The sequence below is a fragment of the Taudactylus pleione genome, unplaced genomic scaffold (genome assembly GCF_031769625.1).
Source record: "Taudactylus pleione unplaced genomic scaffold, aTauple2 ptg000554l, whole genome shotgun sequence".
Classification (NCBI taxonomy): Eukaryota; Metazoa; Chordata; class Amphibia; order Anura; family Myobatrachidae; genus Taudactylus; species Taudactylus pleione.
The window spans coordinates 765,608-788,954 of NW_028284956.1; the positions used below are offsets into that span (position 1 = coordinate 765,608).

At 45.6% G+C, this 23,347-nt stretch overlaps 1 protein-coding gene across 1 annotated transcript in view; it reads right to left on the reverse strand.

The window, feature by feature from the left end:
* ARHGEF16 (Rho guanine nucleotide exchange factor 16) overlaps positions 1–23,347 on the reverse strand; it is a 72,991-nt gene that overhangs the window by 10,160 nt on the left and 39,484 nt on the right. Inside the window, exons 5-9 of the mRNA XM_088452602.1 lie at positions 17,573–17,629; positions 16,851–17,011; positions 11,427–11,579; positions 2,559–2,688; positions 1,488–1,562 (exon numbers count right to left, since the gene is read on the reverse strand). Coding sequence (XP_088308728.1) covers positions 1,488–1,562; positions 2,559–2,688; positions 11,427–11,579; positions 16,851–17,011; positions 17,573–17,629 — 576 coding nt within the window. The remainder of the gene's footprint in view (positions 1–1,487; positions 1,563–2,558; positions 2,689–11,426; positions 11,580–16,850; positions 17,012–17,572; positions 17,630–23,347) is intronic.

The window sequence follows — 23,347 nt, forward strand, 5'->3', positions numbered from 1 at the left end:
GGCGTCACATACAGGGACAAAGGCCGGCGTCACATACACAGGGACAAAGGCCAGCGTCACATACGCAGAGACAAAGGCCAGCGTCACATACGCAGAGACAAAGGCCAGCGTCACATACGCAGAGACAAAGGCCAGCGTCACATACGCAGAGACAAAGGCCAGCGTCACATACGCAGAGACAAAGGCCAGCGTCACATACGCAGAGACAAAGGCCAGCGTCACATACGCAGAGACAAAGGCCAGCGTCACATACGCAGAGACAAAGGCCAGCGTCACATACGCAGAGACAAAGGCCAGCGTCACATACGCAGAGACAAAGGCCAGCGTCACATACGCAGAGACAAAGGCCAGCGTCACATACGCAGAGACAAAGGCCAGCGTCACATACGCAGAGACAAAGGCCAGCGTCACATACGCAGAGACAAAGGCCAGCGTCACATACGCAGAGACAAAGGCCAGCGTCACATACGCAGAGACAAAGGCCAGCGCCACATACGCAGAGACAAAGGCCAGCGCCACATACGCAGAGACAAAGGCCAGCGCCACATACGCAGAGACAAAGGCCAGCGCCACATACACAGAGACAAAGGCCAGCGCCACATACACAGAGACAAAGGCCAGCGCCACATACACAGAGACAAAGGCCAGCGCCACATACACAGAGACAAAGGCCAGCGCCACATACACAGAGACAAAGGCCAGCGTCACATACAGGGACAAAGGCCGGCGTCACATACGCAGAGACAAAGGCCAGCGTCACATACGCAGAGACAAAGGCCAGCGTCACATACGCAGAGACAAAGGCCAGCGTCACATACGCAGAGACAAAGGCCAGCGTCACATACGCAGAGACAAAGGCCAGCGTCACATACGCAGAGACAAAGGCCAGCGTCACATACGCAGAGACAAAGGCCAGCGTCACATACGCAGAGACAAAGGCCAGCGTCACATACGCAGAGACAAAGGCCAGCGCCACATATAGGGGTTTATGTACTAAGCCTTGGATGGAGATAAAGTAAACGGAGATAAAGTCCCAACCAATCAGCTCCTGTCAGTTTTAAAACAGAGTCTGTGAAATGACAGTTAGAAGCTGATTGGCTTGTACTTTATCTCCATCCAAGGTTTGGTAAATAGATCCCTTAAGGCCGGTATAGACTAGACGATCTCTAGTATGTACTTATCTCGTAAGCAACGGGACCCGGGGGGGAGCGATGTCAGGAGAGCAGGAGCCATGCTGCATTCAGCAGCGACATAGCAGATACACACTAGACGATGTGACGGATGTGTCGTCCGATCCGGCGTCTAGCGTGTACCCGGCATTAGAGACAAAGGTTGCACACATGCGTGGGCCTAAGCGCCGGGATACACATGCAGTCCCCATGACCGTGAGGCAGCCATGTCTCCTATCTGTGACTGGTCGCAGGGGAGTGACTGTACCAAGTGATTCTCCTCGGTAGGTTAATTACTAGATATAGGACAAGACCCACCTTACTGATGGCTTTCAGTGCCCGAGTGCTGGCTTCATACTCTGGGGAGTAAACATCCGTTTTCTGGCAAATGGTCTAGAAAGGCAGCGCAGACATGATTATTACACTGGACGTTAGGGCAAGAATAAGAAATGTTCATCGATGTAACAGCATGAAAAGTGCCATCACTATGGCAACAATATAGACAGTCAAAGTCGACACAAGAATGTCTAATTTACCAGGTTAATATGGTTAAAAATGTTGACATTTGATAGGTCTACATAGTCATGTCAGCAATAGAAAGGATCAGCATTCGCATCTTACATGTCGATTTAATGGATATGACGGTATGACTGTTGGCAAATCATATTGAACCTAAGAGAGACACAGTTTGCACCCTTGTCCAGTCCTGCCAACAGTCCAAGTTCTCTAGGCCATTGGGTTTGGAAAACACCTAGCCAAATAGGCAAAGCCGTAACAGGGCGGCAGTGCGCCCAGTGCTGGCGTAGCTCTCTCGAGCCCACATCGTCATGATGTCACGCTGAGCCGGCCACCAGCATGGAAATGTACAACGCTCCAGATGGCTGTACAGATTTGCATGGTGCAAGGGCGGCACTGCAGCAGCGATACTGGTTGGAGGTTCCAGACCTTTGCTAGCCAGATGCAGGGGCAACAAAGGTTTCTGCCCCCAAGGGCCATGAGCCTAGGGTGACGGCACTGCTCGCACTCAGAGTTACTGTTCTGTATATAAGAAGGAGGTGGTCTTTGGTTGTGATACAGCTACTGGATAGGACTAGAACTGTAGCAGTGTAGCTCACTCAGAAGGTCTTTGGGTATCAGCAAACATGGAATGGAAAACGTCAGCAATTATAAGTTTACTGATCATACAACGTACACCCTCATATCCAGCTGTATAGAGCGCAGCCTAGCGGCACACTGGACACTTGGCCATTAGCTGTGGCTTTAGCGCAAGCAGTGCCTTCATCACACCACGACATAGACAATAATAGAAATAGTTCTAGATCCTGACAATCTTACTGTTCCCTGCGCAGCAAGCAGCACGGGTTAGGTCCAACCCACCGCAGTACTCACATCCATCAGTAGAGGGAGCCGGGTAGCCCTCTGCATGGGGAGAATTAGGAATGAAATCATAGGCAGACCCCCGCATTCTGGCTTCACCTCAATCTGCTTCAGTGTTTCTTTGAAGGACACATTTGTGGTTCTGAAATGACAAAGGCGCAGGCTTCAATATATTCATTTTTTCCAGGTCTTCTAAAATGTAATGTTATGCGGACACATATTATAAGCAGAGCGCCCCTCCCAAGAAATGCAAAATACAAAAACGCTGGATATTAGCTGAACATTATTACAGTCATCCTCCTTTATTTGCACAATACTCGGCTGTTACTCGGCACCAGGGTCCCATGTTAGGGATAGAGAGTCAGCTTTGCAGAATAATTTAGCGGACAGGTGCCATGAGGATTGATGGATTTAGGACATCTTCCTTCTGGAAGGAGCATCCCGTTACTAAATGACATACACTAAGGGCCATACTCAATTAGAGGCGAAAAGCCTTAATCGCCTGGGGTTTTTTTTGCAAGGATTTCACCTAAAAAAAAATTACGCCAAGTTCAATTCCAGGACGATTTCGCCTAAGCGGAAACTCCATTTATTGAATTCTCCAAAAAAGATTCTCCAATCAATAGCAGGTGAAAAGAAGTACAAAATCTTTATTTCGAGGTGCAAACGTTAGGAAATGACTCAGAACCCTTGGGACAGCCCCCCAAAGGGCAAATCTGCAAAAAAAAAACACCTAAGAACACCCCAAAAAAAAAAATAATGTCATTTTTGGGGTAAAAATTTAAAGTGGGGGGACAAGCATAAAAACTAGCGAAATAGGCTTCTTGGGGGGGCTGCAAGGATGGGTCAGGTGTTTTTGGGATTGCAGGTGCATGCAGCAGGTGGATTTTTCACGTTTTTTAAAAGTTCACTTTAGAGATATAAAAACATGCTAGCACCTATTTTCAAGTACCCCAAATTTGACTTGACTACTTATTTTCACCAAAAAAGACTACTTAATGCCATTCTTCACCACTTTTACAAAGACGCTAATAGCAAGGATTTTACACAACTTAAGTAAGCAAAATAGCTTTATTAGGAAATCAATCTAGATGTGTAAAAGTGCATCTTTTTCTGGGGTACAGTCTGATTTCCCCAATTCTTTCAGTAGTTTTCGCTTGTTCCGCATTCGCCTGTTTTGCAATTGAATTAGGCGAAAATCGGGGAGGCGCATGGAATGATTTCGCCTCTGAAACAGGCAAAAAGTCGGATGGGTGAAAATTTTCTGACTTCCGCCTCTAATTGAATACCCTTCTAACTGTGCAGTTTCTGCCCTCCTCCTGGCGCACGTTACAGAAGAAAAGTAACGCTCTGGATGAAATGCCTTCACCACCCACTGGTGCATAATGAATTATGCAGTAAGTAAAGAACACAAGACTCAACTCCCATCCTAAAGTACCAACATCACAGTGGGGCAACTATAACGGGTGCAGGGTGTGCCATGCACAAGGGCCCACACCACACACCCTGCATTCTGTAATAGTTACCCCTCCTCCACAGTCCCGAGGTAGCAGCGCTGCACAAACCACCAGGAAAATGGCTCGGTGGCCATGTTCTCATTGATCTACACATACGCAGTAGATAAAAAAATAACGGGTAAGATGGCTGCCGTGTTATTCTCACAGAGACCTTCACATGCGCAGTAGACTGACAGCACCAGAGTCTACTCGCCAGTACTGCCAGCTAGAGAGGAGGGGGCCCAAACGGAAATTTCACAGAACCCCCCATCTCCTCACTGAATACACCCCCTGCACAAACAGATCATGTTTTGTGGATCTCTTTAATGATGCACAGGTGAGTTCGTCTCCTTTGTTGTGTCAGAAATGATCCCACCTGCTTCCATAGCCAGAAATCCTGAAAACACGACCTGCTGGAGTACTGAGCGTTGAGAACACTGGTTTAGACGATATGGTGACAAGCCTGCTTTATATATGATCCACTTAGACAGTGATGGGCAGCCTGGATATACTTCAAGGGACAGACATTACCTTTCATTTCAGGAATGAAAGAACAACCAAACACTACTGCACCTCGGCATGGCCACATCACTGATCACCGAAATGTCCCCAGGGGCCCCTGACTTGTCCTGAAATTCCCACTTGCCATAAAACGTTGGATGAGATCCACAGTAAATTAGCGGGATACAGATTCCATTGGAAATTTGATGATCATCAGGTGTTTCATATGATCCTGAAGTACCAAATTAATTTGGCGTGTGATGCATTGCAGAATATAGTATATACACGCCTCTAAAGCGTTTTTTCAGTCTTATTTTATTAACGTAAACAGAATACATAACAGTATATGAGAATTGTCAGCAAATTGAAGAGGATGATGGTTTGTTAGCAAATCATTACACTAGTTGTATCTACACCCTCTATGTTGTGTAACCTGCATTCCGAAACATGATAATACACACGCAAGCCGCAATGTTGCATCTATAAGTTTACCCTCACTCTCGGGCAGCTAATATGAGGCACACTCTAAAGCTGTCATTTTATGACATTTGCTTGTTATATTGGGTTGAAGGGTAATAATTTTGATAATACTATATGGTCCCATTTTTTGTATTTAATTTCCTATGGCGGAATGCGTGCAACAATTTTTCAAACCCATCGTAAAGTATGTTTTTGTCCAAATTTAAATTTTTAACAAAACAATGCTTCCAGTTTTATCCACCAGGTGGCAGTAGTAGGCAGGTTAGATTTATTTTATTCCTACAAACAAAGCTACTATTAATATTCACACATATATAAAAGTGGTACTTGCAGGTAGATAAGCACTCAGAGAGGGGAGAGTGTAGGACAATGCGTTCTCCAAAGCACATAGCTCAGTGAAATACATTCATTCACGCCTGGCCAACCTGTGGCTCTCCAGCTGTTGTGAAACTACAAGTCCCAGCATACATCTCACTGATCAGCTGGTAAAGCATGCTGGGACTTGTAGTTTCATAACATCTAGAGAGCCACATGTTGGCCAGGCCTGCATTAATATAACTTAAAGGAGAAGGATTTGGAGGCACGCCTATTTACAAGTCATACCGGTGTTAACGATGGGCGGTGTCCGAGAAGAACTCACCTTTCATACAGAAACCAATAGTGTATATAGTGTATATTTTATTATGTCTTTGTAACAAGGTAAAATCTGCCAAAGACAAACAAAAACCACAAATAAAACAATTCAGAGGTTATGTTAGATTTGACGCATTCAGAACAGCCTGCTGTGTGTGACCCGATGCGTGTGTGACAGTGCTGTGACCGTGATCCTATACATGTGTGAGAGCGTGCTGTGACCATGATCCTATACACGTGTGAGAGCGTGCTGTGACCATGATCCTATACATGTGTGAGAGCATGCTGTGAGTGTGACCCTATACACGTGTGAGTGCGTGCTGTGAGTGTAACCCTATACACGTGTGAGAGCGTGCTGTGAGTGTGATCCTATACATATGTGAGAGCGTGCTGTGAGTGTGATCGTGAGCCTATACATGTGTGAGAGCGTGCTGTGAGTGTGACCCTATGCATGTGTGAGAGCATGCTGTGAGTGTGACCCTATGCATGTGTGAGAGCGTGCTGTGAGTGTGACCCTATACATGTGTGAGAGCGTGCTGTGAGTGTGACCCTATACATGTGTGAGAGCGTGCTGTGAGTGTGACCCTATACATATGTGAGAGCCTGCTGTGACCGTGATCCTATACATGTGTGAGAGCGTGCTGTGAGTGTAACCCTATACACGTGCGAGAGCGTGTTGTGAGTGTAACCCTATACACGTGTGAGAGCGTGCTGTGAGTGTGACCCTATACACGTGTGAGAGCGTGCTGTGACCGTGATCCTATACACGTGTGAGAGCGTGCTGTGAGTGTGACCCTATACACGTGTGCAAGCGTGTGAGAGCGTGCTGTGAGTGTGACCCTATACACGTGTGAGAGCGTGCTGTGAGTGTGACCCTATACATGTGTGAGAGCGTGCTGTGAGTGTGACCCTATACATGTGTGAGAGCCTGCTGTGAGTGTGACCCTATACATGTGTGAGAGCGTGCTGTGAGTGTGACCCTATACATGTGTGAGAGCGTGCTGTGAGTGTGACCCTATACATGTGTCAGAGCGTGCTGTGAGTGTGACCCTATACATGTGTGAGAGCCTGCTGTGAGTGTGACCCTATACATGTGTGAGAGCCTGCTGTGAGTGTGACCCTATACATGTGTGAGAGCGTGCTGTGAGTGTGACCCTATACATATTTGAGAGCGTGCTGTGAGTGTGACCCTATACATGTGTGAGAGCGTGCTCTGAGTGTGACCCTATGCATGTGTGAGCGTGCTCTGAGTGTGACCCTATACACATGTGAAAGCGTGCTGTGAGTGTGACCCTATACATGTGTGAGAGCGTGCTCTGAATGTGACCCTATGCATGTGTGAGAGCGTGCTGTGAGTGTGACCCTGTACATGTGTGAGAGCGTGCTGTGAGTGTGACCCTATACATGTGTGAGCGTGCTGTGAGTGTGACCCTATACATGTGTGAGAGCGTGCTGTGAGTGTGACCCTATACATATTTGAGAGCGTGCTGTGAGTGTGACCCTATACATGTGTGAGAGCGTGCTCTGAGTGTGACCCTATGCATGTGTGAGCGTGCTGTGAGTGTGACCCTATACACGTGTGAGAGCGTGCTGTGAGTGTGACCCTATACATGTGTGAGAGCGTGCTCTGAATGTGACCCTATGCATGTGTGAGAGCGTGCTGTGAGTGTGACCCTGTACATGTGTGAGAGCGTGCTGTGAGTGTGACCCTATACATGTGTGAGCGTGCTGTGAGTGTGACCCTATACACGTGTGAGAGCGTGCTGTGAGTGTGACCCTATACACGTGTGAGACCGTGCTGTGAGTGTGACCCTATACATGTGTGAGAGCGTGCTGTGAGTGTGACCCTATGCATGTGTGAGAGCGTGCTGTGAGTGTGACCCTATACATGTGTGAGACCGTGCTGTGAGTGTGACCCTATGCAGGTGCTTTGACTGCGTGTGGTAATTATATTGCTGTGTTGGGCATGGACACATCCGCTATGACGCTGTCACACCCTATGATATAGCCAAATTTCCTGTGGTACCTATTTGTACCCGTTACTCTTCCTCACATCGATGCCTGGCTAAGCCACTGGTCCGGCCCCTAGATACACTACTGTGCCCCCCAATATGCAGTTATTGGTGCATACACACGGTCAGATTTTTCCTTCAGATATGAACGATAACGATTTAAAAATCGTTCAGTCGTTCATATCTGAAGGAAAATCGTTCATATCTGACATGCCTGAACGATGGACGATCAACGATGCGCGTTCCCGATGGTCAGATAACGATTTCTGACATCTGATGTGTTTGCAGTCAGACTTGGACGATTCCATTCATTTTAATGCAGTCAAAAATCGTTCAATCGTTCAAATCGTTCAAAACTTTGGTAAATCGTTCAAATCGTTCAATCGTTCATCTGACAAGTCTGACAAATCTGACCGTGTGTATGCTCCAATCACTCTATAAATCATAGCTCTCCTATAAATCATAGCTCTCCTATAAAGGCAGAGAGGACGCCATGCTCTCAGATACATAGATGTACGAATGCAGAACAGAAGGTCCAGTATAAGAGCCGCTGCATTATAGGAAATGATACATTGTATGTTGTATACATATTACTACAAATCTAACATCTCAGCTTTGGGCGTAGTTCCTCGTTGTTTATACTTACAGCGGAGTACGGCCCAGGCTGAGAGCCATTAAGGCAGCTCCCAATTAATAGACAGAAATGTATATAAAATGATCCTCTCTCACTAGCTGCCTCTAACAAAGCAACTGCTTTCATTTTATTTCCACTAGAACGTGCATTACATTGCAAATGAAAAATCTATAGCAATCTAACAGACGTTTCCGACACATTGCAAGGTGTGCCGCCCGTGGGAGAGACGAGAGCACATCTCTAAGGATAGGTCCTGGGAAACATTATCCACACACCCAAGGATATATGTGATAAAGTGCTATATACTTGTCAGCAGACCACACAGCAGACCTGCCTCAGCCATGATTATTCCTATCTCAGCACGATGGAAATATGCTGTATAAAACACGATTAAAACAAGTGAGTTTGGATGTGCTGCTCCCTACCTCTGGAATTCTCTACCTCTCCCTATCAGACTCTCCACAAAACTTCAAACAGGCTCTTAAAAACCCACTACTTCATCAAAGCCATCCAGCTCTCATCCTAACCCACCGCCCCATGCTCACTGTCTCTCCCCGCTGTGTCACCTGTATGTCTGACCCTCCCCCTATAGAATGTAAGCTCTCACGTGCAGGGCCCTCTTGCCCAATGTGCTTCTCCTTCCATTATTTATACTATCATCTATTGCACACCCCTTACAACGGCCCCTAACCCTAATCACCCTGCTGCTTATTTGAGTGTTATGACCACTAATGCAGCAATGTTTATATACCATGTACTCACTGTTTTCTTGTTCTGCTCATTTGTTCATGTATTTTGTTAGTCGCCGTGGAACCATTGTTGCGCCATATAAATAAAGGCTAATAATAATAATAACTTAAATTCAATAATTGTTCCTTTTGTTTTAAAGCCATCTGACATCAATCAGATAGGGGCGCAATAATTATGTAATTACTATATACAATAAAATCGACTGCTGATAAAAAATGATGTCATCACGGATCTCCCACAAGGCAACCTAGGCACTTATCTAGGCCCCTGCCCCAAGAAATCCGACCGGCCAAAACACTCCCAGGAGGAGCACTGCGCGACTACCATGTGACGTCATGCGGACCCGCCCACACTCCCAGAGCCCTGATGCGGCACCACTGCCTGCACTGTCACAGAGTGACTGTGCATAGGAGGAGGGCCACCAGCCCGCCCCAGTACAGCAGCCTCTGCCTCTGACTGCCAGCAGCACACAGCGGCAGCACCCAGCGAGGAGCAGAAAGACCGGCAGAGGCTGGAATCCGAATCTCAGGGAAGCACAGCAGCCAGGTAGGGAACTACTACTGTGTTATTCCCAATGACTCTATAGATTGAATTATATAGGATTTGTTTTATAGTAGGTGGGGTCTGGGGAGGTGGACAGGACAGCCTTATAGTACAAGTACATAGTAATATTCATTATGGTGAAATTATTAGTACAACGATTCAGTCCTGCCCACTTCCCACCAGCCATAAAAAATAAATCCTATTGTGTACTTTACAAAAAAAAAAAAAAAAGGTGGTGGTAGTGGGCAGTGATGGGGAGGACTCAACACCATGGTTGCACTAAGCTGGGCACAGTCGTACATGTCCACAGCACAGCCCCCACTGCAGGTGCCACCTCTCAGTGACCATCTAATCCTTAGCACTCTTTCAGATCAGGCTTATGGGGTCTATTTATGGAATCGGTATGAAATACCGCCGGCCGCTCGGGTTCGATTCCCGGCAGCGCCTGGCCGACAAAAGCAGAGTTCCTGGCAGTGGAAGCCCGACAGCGCTGGAAATCCCGATTGTCGCTAAGGTATGTATACTATAAACTAACCTAACCTCCTGACCCTCCTTAGGGGTGCCTAACCCTAATCCCCCCAGTAAGTGCCTAACCCTAACCCCCCCCCCCTTCCCCGCTGCCTAAACCTAAGTCCCCCGGGGAGGGGGTGCCTAACCCTAAGTCCCCCCCGGTGGTGCCTAACCCTAACCCTCCCTCCCCCTAGCCTGACCCTAAGTCCCCCCCCGGGTGCCCTAAACCTAACCCTCCCCCCCGCGGCTGTCCGCTCGCGGAGCCCGGCATCCCTTCGATCGGGATGCCGGGCGCCAGTCTCCCGGCGTCAGGGAAATGACAGGCGTCTAGATATAGACGCCAGTCATTTAGCCCACGCCGGGATAAAGCAGTCGGGAGGCCGGCTGCCGGGATTCCGGCAGCCGGCTTCCCGAATGTATACCCTATTTACTAAGCAGTGTTAGGAGACAGAGTGAAAAGTGATAAGTAAGTGACAAGGTGCCAGCCAATCAGCTCCCAACTGTCATCTCACAGGCTGTGTTTGAAAAATGACAGTTGGGAGCTGCCCCCCCCATTTTTTAAATAGGGACATAAGATAGTGCACCTGAGAAAGGGCCATAGCCTCATGGGGAAGGGGCAGGGAAGAGATAGGGGAGGCCAGGAGATGCTACAAGTGAGAATGATAATAGACAGGAAAATTGACAGGCCCAAACAGCGCCCCCTGCCCTGCTGTGCTCTGTGCCATGGCACTGGTCGCACCACCCTAGTTACGGCCCTGGATGCAGAGAGAGGCGAGTGGGGGTACATATTACCTGGGCCTCAGAGTGCAAGAAAGAACTAACCATACCCCCATGTGATACTGCAATTAGGTCCCCATGTGCGCACTATAGTACTACGCGCACAAGGGGGAGTAGCTGCACCCCAGCGACCACATTCTCCCAGCACCACCCCTGGCCGGTGGTACATCACCCCCCTCCCCCCCCATCCTCGCAATGATATGCTTTTAATGCTGTGCAGTGTTATAATACTGCAACAAGCTATGCATATCCTAGATACCAATTCTCCTTATAGGTTCTGTAACATGTCTTATACTGCATTCATTACATATACCGCACACATTACACATACCGCACACATTACACATACCACACACATTACACATACCACAGACATTACATATACTGCATACATTACATTACATATATACTGCATACATTACATATACTGCATACATTACATTACATATATACTGCATACATTACATATACTGCATACATTACATTACATATATACTGCATACATTACATATATACTGCATACATGCATCTCCCGTAACCTTACATCAGCCTTTGGAGCGTCCTCTGCTGATACATCTCATTGGAACAGTAAATGACGTATGGCTGGAAGTGGTTCAGCGTGTGATTCTCCACGATGTCGCTGATGTCGTTGATGAAGGGATTATCCTTGTGCCGTTTCTCTAAGTCATCAAAAAATCTGAAAGTAAAGAAAGACAGGAAATAAAAGGTCAAACTCCCAACTGTTTCCAGCTGCAAGTGTTATAGGATAAAGCTAGGAGGAGAACGGAGCCGGTAGGACGCGGGGAGCACAGACGGGTTTTAGGTTTCTTTCAAGTCAGAAAAATCCATCTTAGTCAGAAATAATTATTTATTACGTCCCTATCTCCTGAGGCTCCCAGCAGCTCCTCTAATTATCTATGGGGAGAGAGATAGCTGTAGGATGATGGGTCTGGGGCGGGGGAACCTTTGCAGTCCTCAGATTTCACATCCACCTTTTTGCTTTGCATTCTACATCATTAGCACAAATTGGGCCCACTCGTACCCCCGTTTGTCTGGTAGAGCAGACGGTATGTGGCATCAACCTATACTGAAGGGGAGTGGAGTGGGAAGGTCAGCATGGGCTACTATAGTCTCTCCATGCCTGGTCCGGGTGACAGCATAGGAATATAAATAGTAGTAGGCTGAGGAGGGGGCCGCCCAAGGAATATTTTATACACCTGGGCCCACCACTCTCCGCCACTGAGCAGGAGCATGTGCAAACTGCTAGCTATAGGGGCAGATTCAGGGTCAGACTGGCCCACAGAGGTACAGGGAAAACCCCCGGGGGAGGGGGGGGGGGGAACACCTGTGGTGGGCCCATCTCCTTCTCTAGGGATCAGGTTCCAGACTGTGCACTTTAATTATACAGGTTATATCATACTGTACAGGACTATGGTGTATTTACTACAATGCATTGACGTTATTAATCTGGTACATTATCATGCATGCACTAGCAGTATTTACTAAAACATAGTATTAAAGGGGCCCAGATCGTGCACTTTCTAATGGTTAGCTGAGAATCTGTGGAGGCTGGCCACAACCCCTAAGTATTGGCCCCTATCACTGCATTCCCCCAGGGACCCCTTCATGCTCCAGTCTGACACAGGGCAGATTTATCAAACCTTGGAGAGAGAAGAGTGGAGAAAAAAAGAAAAAAAAAAAGTACCAACCAATCAGATCCTAGCTGTCTTTTTTTTTTCCAAACACAGACTGTAAAATTAAAGTTAAGAGCTGATTGGTTGGTTGGTACTTTATCTCTCTCCACTTAATCTCTCCAAGCTTTGATAAATCTGTTCCCAATGATAGGGTATTGTCCCTTTATCTACCATCTCTTTGACATGTAGAGTTTTAAAAAAAATATATATATATAAAAAAAAAAATGCTTATTTGCAGGGGAGTCAAACGATTTTATGTTGGGGGGCGTATCTATAATTGGTGCAGTGTATATGGTGCACAGGGGGCCCACGCCGCACACCCATTAACTCTTTATATTTACCTGTCCATTGTGTCCAGTAGTGCTGGAAATAACGGAGCAGCAAAAGTCACTGGGAAAATGGCGGTGACTCGCGCAAGCGCTATACTGCTGTCCCCGGTAAAACAACGAGGACGGAGACCCGCGCACATGCAGTAGATTCTGGCACTAAGCCAAAATCTACTGCCGTGGCACTGCAAGAGAGAGGAGGGGTCTGCACACAGGCCCCCTCCTCTGTTAAAAACGCCCCTGATACTCTCCTCCCCCCCCCCCCCGTACATTTCTGGGAGAGCTCCCGGACTCCTCGGAGAGTATGCCAGCCTTGCGTCATTGTGGCCCCAGCATCCTGCTACAGAATGCTGCAAACTGTGGCATTGTATAAGGGGATGAGCCACAGCAACACACCACCCGCACCTCCCACTGGGTCTCACCCCTCTCAGCATCTCCAGGGCAGCCAGGAAGTTTCATGCAGGAGCTTCTAACATTTGGCAGAAATTAGACAGGGTGGCGTGGAATGAGGGAATTCCAGACAGACATTACAATAACTATAAATATTCCCAGCTTTAAAAATGAAGAAAAAAAAAAAAAGCACATGTACAAAAGGCATTATCCAAAGGCACTGTTATCAGGAGCATAATAATGCACAAATCATCTATGGCTGATTTATGATTGCGGGCACTAGGACCCAGGACTGCCGGAGGAGCGACCTCCGACCTGACAAGTTTGCTACTACTGTGCATGTGCGTTTCTCTGTGCATCTTCTTCTTTCAGCCTTCTTGAGTGATGGACGTGTCCCTGAGTGTCTCTAATATGTATACCCCAGGCCTGAGATCCCAAATACCACTTTGTCACCATCTGTATACAGGGCCGGATTAAATCTTGTGGGGGCCCCAGGGCAAATAAATTGTGGGGGCCCCTTTCAAGCCACATGGAGCCCTCCAACCCCTCCTCCCCACAACCCCTCGCCCAAGCCACACGGAACCCTACTGCCTCCATCCCTGCCTCCGATTACTCACCTGCGTCATCCTCCCAATTCCGGCAGAGCTGCTCCGGTGCTCCCTAGTCCCCTCATCAGCGTCACTGCCGTGATGTGCGACGTGACGCCGATGAGGGGACTCCGTTGGGAGCCGCTTTTTCGGGAGATTTACCGCATTCTCCCTGTTCGTACATCCCGGCCTTAGAGAGACAGACTTCTGAACGTCACGGGCGGCTCTTTATAAAGCATCCTGCATGGGAGGTTAGGGGCTCCGTTAATGGACGCAATAAGTACGTATGTCGGGAAGTGGTTAGAACGGGTTGAAAAAACAACAACAGAAAGTTTATTTTCCAAACAGCAGCCGTGGGGAATGGATAATAAACCAGCAGCCGCTCCCAGCTGTCAGCCCCAGCTGAGTATGTGGCAATGTTTAAAATGAAACAGATTTCACCAGTGATTGGAACAAGATGGACTTCACTACGAAATGGCCTGGAGCAGACTCCTAGGTTGCGTCCCTTATAACAGAGCTTCACAATATCTTGGGATTTCGCGCAAACCTAAAACTCCAACTGACAGATGATTAAATACGCTCATAACTGTGACCATGTAATTTCAAACGAACCTACAGCGCTACTGCTGTTGTGGAACTACAAGTACTTGCATGCCCTGCCAACCAAAGTCCACAAATTACTGACCCCTAATTTAGATTGACATCTACATACTTTTTTTTTTTACTACTGTTCTACGTCAGGATAAAAAATAAAAACTTACAAGGTGGACAAGTCAGTGATAGAAATAAACATGTCATGATATTTTTGGCCACAGGGGGCACTGCTCACTGGAATCTATGCCCAGAAGACAGCATGGCAGCTCCCACTAAGAATAAATGCACATTAAGCTAGTATTAACAGAATGGCTTATGACTGCTTGTAAATAAAAAGTGGAAAGATAATGAAGTTACAAATAGTGTACAGTTAAATTTTAAGCAATATAAAAATTAAAGTAAAAAGTGTCCGTTTTTAAAAAAAAAAAAAAAAAAAAAAAAGGTTATTAAAATGGGTATTTGTAAAACAACGAGCCTGAGACATCTCAGCTCTCGGACTAATGTATCTTGGCACAAATAAATGATTAAGAGTCTTCCCTCTCCAGCTGCAGGTTAAAGGACTTCCTGCTATCCGCCTAATGCTTTCATTGTGCGAGCAGCCTTCTCTGTGTCAGTGACCTTCGCCCTGAGCTGCAGCCATCCTCGGCTGGGCCGCATTTGGGGATGAAACGGTTTCCTATCTGGAACGCATTATAACCGACTGAGATGTTTTTCACAGAGGATTCTTTCATTTCGTACATGTGGGAAAATTATCCATCTTAACCCGGAATGTCCGTCATGGCCAGAGATCAGATTTATTCAGAGATTAAGAATTGTCTTTTATTATCGGCAATTAGTGTCTGTAAAGTCTGAATTGGACACATTCTAATTCGTCCCCACAATGGTGTCTCCTTAGGAGACAACTAAAACCAAGAGTAGACTTTTCATATATAGAACATTCTACCAATGTCCAACGTCACAGTGACCTCTGTAACCCGCACCCCGAGTTTGCGATTTGATGGAAGTCACAAATCTTTGAAGATGCAAGTTAATTTGGGTGCCTGGGCAAACTGCAGGGCAGACAGGTCTCTGTCAGGTGAGAACTCACATTTGTATGAGTCAGCGGTTCAATGTTTGCGCTGAATGGATGTGTCCTATATGGCTGGCACAGTCCGTGGCACCCATGGTCAGGTTTGGCCACCATCCAAACTGATTAACTGCCCACTCCAAATTACTTCCTATAGATGCTGGTTGAATGTCAATTATCAAATGTCTTTTCGGCCTAGAATTGCCGCCAGTTTCAGGCAAGTAGAAAAAAAAAACAAACAAACTGGCTTTCGACAACTTTTACATAAAATAAAATAAATAACAAAAAGGAATGTGGTCTATCTATTCTCTGGGAACTTATAAATATTGGTTATAAAGAGCCGCTAAATTTGTTCTAAGTTCTTAAATTGGGGGGGGGGGGGGGGCGGGGTTGAACAGTCAATGCAAGAGAAAATTATGCAACCTGTGCCATTTCAACTGGTAAAGTCCCAGCAACTTGCAGTCCATTAATCGACCTCAAATTCTACAACAGTCGAAGGGCCACACGTTATAGGGGTCTATTTACTAAGCCTTGGATGGAAATAAAGTGGACGGAGATAAAGTACCAGCCAACCAGCTTCTAACTGCCATGTCATAGGCTGTGTTTGAAAAATGAAAATTAAGAGCCGACTGGCTGAGACTTTATCTTTGCCCATCTAAAGATTAGAAAATTGACCCGATAGTCTCCTGATGCAAGAGAAAAAGTCAATAAACCAAGTTGGTTTTTATGAAGCTATGTACTTAGGGCCTGATTCAGACCTGCTCGCGAGTGCATATCGCTCGCAAGCGGGTCAATGATCGGCCAGTGCTCACGCGCCTCGTGCGCGAGTCACGGAGCGAGTGAGAACTTCTCACTCGCTCCTTGGCTCGCTACAAAACGGGGTGGCTGTCGATGTTGATCAACAGCTCGCCCAGTTTTGTAGGCGGGGAGGTGGCTGAACAAATGGAGGTGTTCCCGAAGGAACGCCTGCCGTTTTTGGGCGGCCCTACTGACATAATTCGTGGTGTCAGTAGTGAACTTCCTGCTCTATTAGAGCAGGAAGTTCACTCTGGCTTGCGGGAACCGAGACCCTACCACAAGGGTCTTGTCGCAAGCCCGATGGTCGCGATAATCGTGACCATCACCAGGCCGCTCTCAAAAGCTGTGGGTGGTCACCCACAGCTACGCGAGTGGCCTGAAGGCGGATTTAAAAATAAAAAAAATAAAAATCTACTCTGATTCAGAGCGAGCGCCTCTGAATCAGGCCCTTAGTCTCATAGGTGTGACAGACTCTCCCACTATGACAAAAAAAAAAACACTTTTTTGGATCACCTTTTGCTGACTTCCAGTATATCCGCAATGTTGGAGAAGAGATGGTGATGCTCCGTGCTGTTAATGGTTTGCTTCAATTCCTCAGACTTCTTGAAGAAACGGACGAGGATGTCGAGACTGTGCTGATAGGAATATTCTGAGGTGATTATTTCAAATATCGCCTGCGAGATAAGAGGAGGCCTTGTGAATACAAAGAACAAGCCGAGCAAACATAGGCCTCACCTCAAAAAATACCGCGGTATTGGACAAGTAAATAGAATAGTTACAGGATATTTGTGTACCATTCTCTGACACCCAGTGGAGGAAGCCATTTAATGTGATCTAGAACATTTACACAATGATAAGGAGGAGAAGTTGTGTCAGTAATATCAGACAGAAAACTGTCCATGTTTTCAGGAAAAGCAACATTGTGACACAGGAATATAGAATATTGTATTCTGTGTCAACAAGCTTCATTTCATTCTTAGACTCATCATTACTTTGCATAGATTTTGCTTCCACATTAATAGGAGCAATAAAATGGCTTCCCAAATGTCAGTGTCACAATATATCTACCCATGACCTCTCTCGCCCTATTATTCAAGCTGTCAGTAAGGAGCCCTGCTCGTTACGCCAAGGTGATAGCAGCCCGCATTTGGGTAGATATTTCAGAAAGTAAGTTTGCGCTTGGTTCTTGTTGGAAGCAATCCATAAAATTATTGTTAGAGCACAAAATGTTCTACCTCTTGTCTCTTGCGTTCTTCTGGCGAGATGCTGTCTAGAATTCCAGCTTCTTGTACCTGTAAGCAACATGTGTAACATCATTAGGAACAGATTAATAGCTTGCCTCCAATACTATACCACCACCACAATAAGTGCACCTGTGATACACGCAGTGCAGGCATTTTATAGAGCAAATAAATCTGAAGCAAAGTGCAGCCTATCAAATCACTAGTGACATCAAACTAGATTCTCTGGATGTGTGACCTGGGGGAGGATTTAGCAATGGGCAAATTTCCCAATGTCAGCAAAAAAAAGGGAGCAACACCGTTTTCGAGTGCAGTAACCCCTATTCGTAGAATCATTTTTCACCAAAAGCCTTTAGTTAGTTTCCCCAAGCAGGTGAAAGCTATCAAAGTATCATGGTGGTGCTTGTCACACTGCTATATCTGTCCTGTTATTGCCGTCTCTGGATGTCGAGAACTGATTGAAATCATCAAAAGATTTGCTGTATTCTGTGAATAAGGGGATTTATCAAACTAATTACCTCCTTAAAAAAAATACATAAACAGAATTATCACCCCTATTTAAGAAGTCTTTACAGCAGGGGTTTAGCTCCTGCTTTCGGAACTACAGCACGCACAGAAGTCGTCCCCAGGCTATTTAGCATGTTCTAATTATGCCCCCATTAGCTAATGCTATGTAAAGATGGCGTCAGCCCTGTTACCTCTATGGGGGATGTCTGGCTGGAGAGGGATCTTCTGGTGAGCTGGACCTCTTCCTGATACACATCGCAGCTATTTCACTTAGCACACACTTGTCTTGACGGCCGCCTATGAGCAGTTTCAAATCTGGGTTCTGTACACAAGTGAATTGACAGCGTTGGCTATCCCTTTACTTATTGCTGGAATGGGCCATGCCCGAAAACCCAATACAATACCCAGTGAGAAGGGGATACGTTCAGTATCCCGAAAAAAGGGGAAGCCAGTGATTAGAATACCGGCGCCGAGACAGCTGTGGGATTTGGGCCTCTAGCGTTTCACTCACCATTACATATTCTGTTTATTGCAACTTGTAGTGGTAATTGGCTTTCTCCCATTCCCCCCCCCTCCAGCCTCCCCAGGTTTGTTGTTTTATTGTTGCACATTCTATAATAATAATAAAAAAAAAGTTAACACAAAAGTCTAATTGTCTAATCTTTATTAGATTTTTCCATTGCAACCTGTAACAATTATTTGTTCCCGTCTTTGTATTTTGACATTACATAATTTGTTTGTATGTGGTTGTCGTATATTTTTCCCATAACTTTTATAAATAAAACAAAAATAATAAAAAAAAAAAAAAAGAAAGAAATCCGGTGCCGGTTTCCTGAAGCCAAGTTGCAGGGTAGGGTTAGAGGTTAGAGGTTAGGCACTAGGAGGAGGGTTAGAGGTTAGGGTGCGGGGAGGGGTAGGTTAGGTTTAGGCACCGGGGAGGGAGGGTTAGGGATAGGGTTAGGAAGAGAGGGAGGGTTAGGATACCGTCCATCAGGTGTCGGTTTCCTAACCCTGTCGGGATGCTGGCGTCGGGAGTTTGACCGCCGTGATCCCGAGTGCAGGCATCCCGTGGCCAACCCTTGAGAAGGTATGTTAGACTCATTGGCATATTTATTATACATAAACATATGCAGGATATCCCTCGAAAACATAAATTTTCGATGGGAGGGGTACTCGCAACTTTTATCCATATCTCCGATATATTTGCTGGTCCTTCCAATTCCGACCTTGAAGCAGCCTCCGTAGGATACTATGCTGTCGAATTTGCCATGCACCAGAATGTGAAGCATCTGAATACGGCTTTAGCCTACAATAGCCTATGGGCTACTGTAGCACAATTCTTTTCGAAGAGGGATCCTCCAGATCCCTCTCCATCAGCTCTTGACCATGCATGCGCCATCGACGGTCACACATACACATTATCCACAAACGACCCGGAAACAGAGAAATAACATGAGCCATCACTTTGCTTCCAGCTCTTCACTGGGACGGGCTTCTCCCAGCAAGGGCACAATGCTAAATTTGCCTGAACACGTACATTTTCTGTAAACGTTGCATTTTGAATGCGGATGAGATAAATGTCACCTAAATTCGCAGTGTGTGAAAAATAGAACTCTCAGGCGATTCAAATGTTTTTTTGGTCGTGATAATTAATGAGCGCCCAGTTTGCTATCCAATTGTTCTACGCGCTCATTAATTATCGTCCTCTTCGCCGACTAGGAGATGAGGTTTAGTCGTGTAAAACGGCTAAACCAGTCTTAATTTCTGGTTAGGGTGCGCTATCTGCGGTTAGCGTGCCCTAACTAGGGTGTTTCAGACACATTTCTGCTCGTGCACTCCTGAGCGCGTGCAGAAACGTCGGCGGCTATCGCGCCGACAGAGCAACAATTGAATTGCTCTGTTGGGAGTCTTAAAAAAAAAAAAAAAAAAAAAAGCCGCCGGCAGAACATTTGAATCGCCCCCTCAGAATCATTCTAAATCAGACAAGCACAATAGTTTTTACTATACAGCTTGAAAAAACACAAAACCCATCTCTCACACACAAACAAAGAGTAGGTATACAGTATATATTTCACATGAAAACACAAGTGGGTAAGATTTACAGAATGTGAAGTTATCTGGCTGAAAAGGAAAGAACACAGCCAGCCCATGACAAATGTATTGCTCAGCAGTGTTCATGGGGCGGAGGCTGTGCCTCTCTTATAAATGCAGGATCATTGTAAAATACTCTGTACAAAGAGCTGGGGAGAAACAGGTTTGAAAAGTAAGAATTTATCCAACGGCTTCGGTGCCTTAAGCTGCATACACACACACAACGATTTTGTGAACGATTATCGTTTAACGATATAGTTTGAAAAAATCGTTCACTTTCTGAGTCAAACGATGAACGATTATCGTTCATGCACATTCACGTTTGTAGCTCAGTCAGACTTGTCAACTCAGCGATTTTCATTAAGTGAATATGCAAAAATCGTTTGTAGTTCAAAAAAATCGTTCATTACACTTTAAAATATCTGACAGTTAATCTGACAGAAAATCGTTCATAAAATCGTTGTGTGTATATACAGCTTTAGAGATAAACCGATGCAATCTGCAAATAACGATTCCCCCCCCCCCAAAAAAAAAACAGCTAGATATTTGAAACAAACAGAGAATCAGGAGACTCAAGCAATGGAGTCTGTCTACTGCTAGAACAGCTGTGCCATGATCCGATTGTGAAAAAAATACTCAGATAAAAGTATATTTATGTATTTAACAGTTATTTATATAGGGCACGCATATTGTGCAGCGCTTTATAGAGAACACAATAATGGCCGAGGGGGGAATAAACAACAGGAATACCTACCCTCCAACATGACCCGTTCCATAAAAGTGCATACACACACATCGATTTTTTGAACGATTATCATTAACGATATCATTTATCGTTCAATCACTGAAAAAATCGTTCACTTTCTGAGTGAAAACGATGAACGATTATTGTTCATGCGTGTTCACGTTTGTAGTTCAGTCAGACTGGCCAACTCAACGATTTTCATTAAGTTAATGTTCAAAAAAATCGTTCATTACACTTTAAAAAATCTGACAGATAATCGTTCAGAAAATCGTTGGTAACAAAATCGTTGTGTGTGTATGCAGCTTTAGGTACAAAATGCTCTGCTCCTGGACTTTCCACCTAATTTATGATTCCAGCCACCTGTGTTGAACTAGGTAATTGATGAGACAGGTGTTTTAATGTATGATTGCAGACACCTGTGCTAAGAGGGAAGTCCAAGCGCAGAGCATTTTGTACCTAATGGAACGGAGATATTATATATATATATATATATATATATATATATATATATATATATACACACACAAATATATATACACATACACCTCCTTAAAAATCCTGCGTTTGCCACAGGGGTGACATTAACTTTGGGTCTGGGCAGAAATAAATTTACACTGAAAACACGCTTTCTTAGTACAGTAGATATTTCTTACTGATAATAACAAAACGACTAATTTTTGCTTTACTCCAAAAAAACTCAAGCAGCTATTGTGTAGGTTTTCAAGTGCTAACATTTTCCTAAGCCGACACATAGCATAGGCAGCCATTTTGTGGGAGGAGCCATAGTCATGAGATTGCAGCTAATGTTCAATAAAGACCAGAGACAAAAATCCTTCAGACCTAGGAAACACAGGGGGAGATTTATCACAGCTTGGAGAGAGAGAGTGGAGAGGGAGTACCAACCAGCTTCTAAATATCCCTTTACAATCTGTGGCCGCGATTCAATTCAAAGCGATGCTGAATAGTCCCAGAAGGGAGCTCCCGAAGCTAGTCAACTCATCGCGCTGTTAGATCGGAGAATGCCGGTTCTCCCGACTTAACCTGGGTGTTTAGTCGCGAGAACCGGCATTATCTGACTAAAGTGTTGGCCGCGGGGCCGTTAGCACCACGCTAAGCCGGCCAACAACCGCACAGCTGGCCATTTTGTTGGATCTCTCCTTGCACCCTCAGGAGAAGAATCCTTTAGGTCGGACCAAACATTGCGCTGAATTGAATAGCTCCAGGAGCTCCCTCATGGGGCTATTTAGCATCGCATTGAATTGAATCGCGCCAATTGTTTGAAGAATGACCGTTAGGAGCCGATTGGATGATATTTTATCACTCTCCACTTTATCCCTGACCAAGCTTTGATAAATCTCCCCCTGCGTTTGAAAAAGAGACAGTTTGGAGCGGAATCGTTGGTACGCAATCTCTCTCCAAGCTTTGATACATCTTCCCTTTTATCTCTCTTCACTTTCTCTGTCTCCAAGCTTTGACAAATCTCTCCCATAGCCGGTTATATTCTGTAAGTGGAGCTCTGCAAGGGACATTCTTTATAAAATTAAGTAATGTTTGGTTCGATGTCCTAGGAACGTCTAGCAATTCTAAGGAGAACTTTTCACAGCATAATGAATTCCCCAGCTGATCCCGTCAGACCTCCAGCATTTCCTGCATGCTTGCAGCATAGTTTGTCACTGTGCCGAAAAGCAGGGCCAGATTAACAATGGGGCGGATGGAACTACAGCTCCAGGCCTCCATATAAAAATAGGCCCATTTTCATGACAACATGATGTTGACTGGCCATCTGCTCTCCACACAGTCAGCCATAAATCATAAGTAGTAAAATTGTATTTCTATTTACCTCACAAAATGGAGCATTTTTTTTATTTTACATATTAGGGAGACATTTGGGCTGAGAGTATAGGGTTGTACACGCCCACATGGCACTGGCCACACCCACACAGCACTGGTCACACCTCCTCTGCTTCTCATAAAAGGCCCTTGGTCATTTTCAGCTCCAAGCCCATGTGGCCCTCAATCCGGCCCTGCCGAAAAGAGAGGTCACGTGGGTAATGTGCACAATGGCTGCAGGCTGGCTTGTAAATTCAACACGGCAAAGCTGCTTTTATTATTTTCTTTTAAAATAATGCCAATAAAGTTTATTTGTATAGCGCTTACTTGCCCAGTCTCCCTGATTGTCAGAGAGACTCCCTGAAATAGCAGCAATCTCCCCGACTCCCTGAAGAGTCCAACCATCTCCCGGATTGTGCCTTAACCCCATTATGTCGCTTTTATATTAAGTAAAAAAAACACAGGATGTTTACAATCAAATGGGATCATTAGTATCATCATTTCCCTATGGCTAGTATCAATGATCCCTACGGCTACATGCATTTTCTAAAAAATGTATCACTGTGTTTTCATCAACAAGTAGATCTTACTAACTG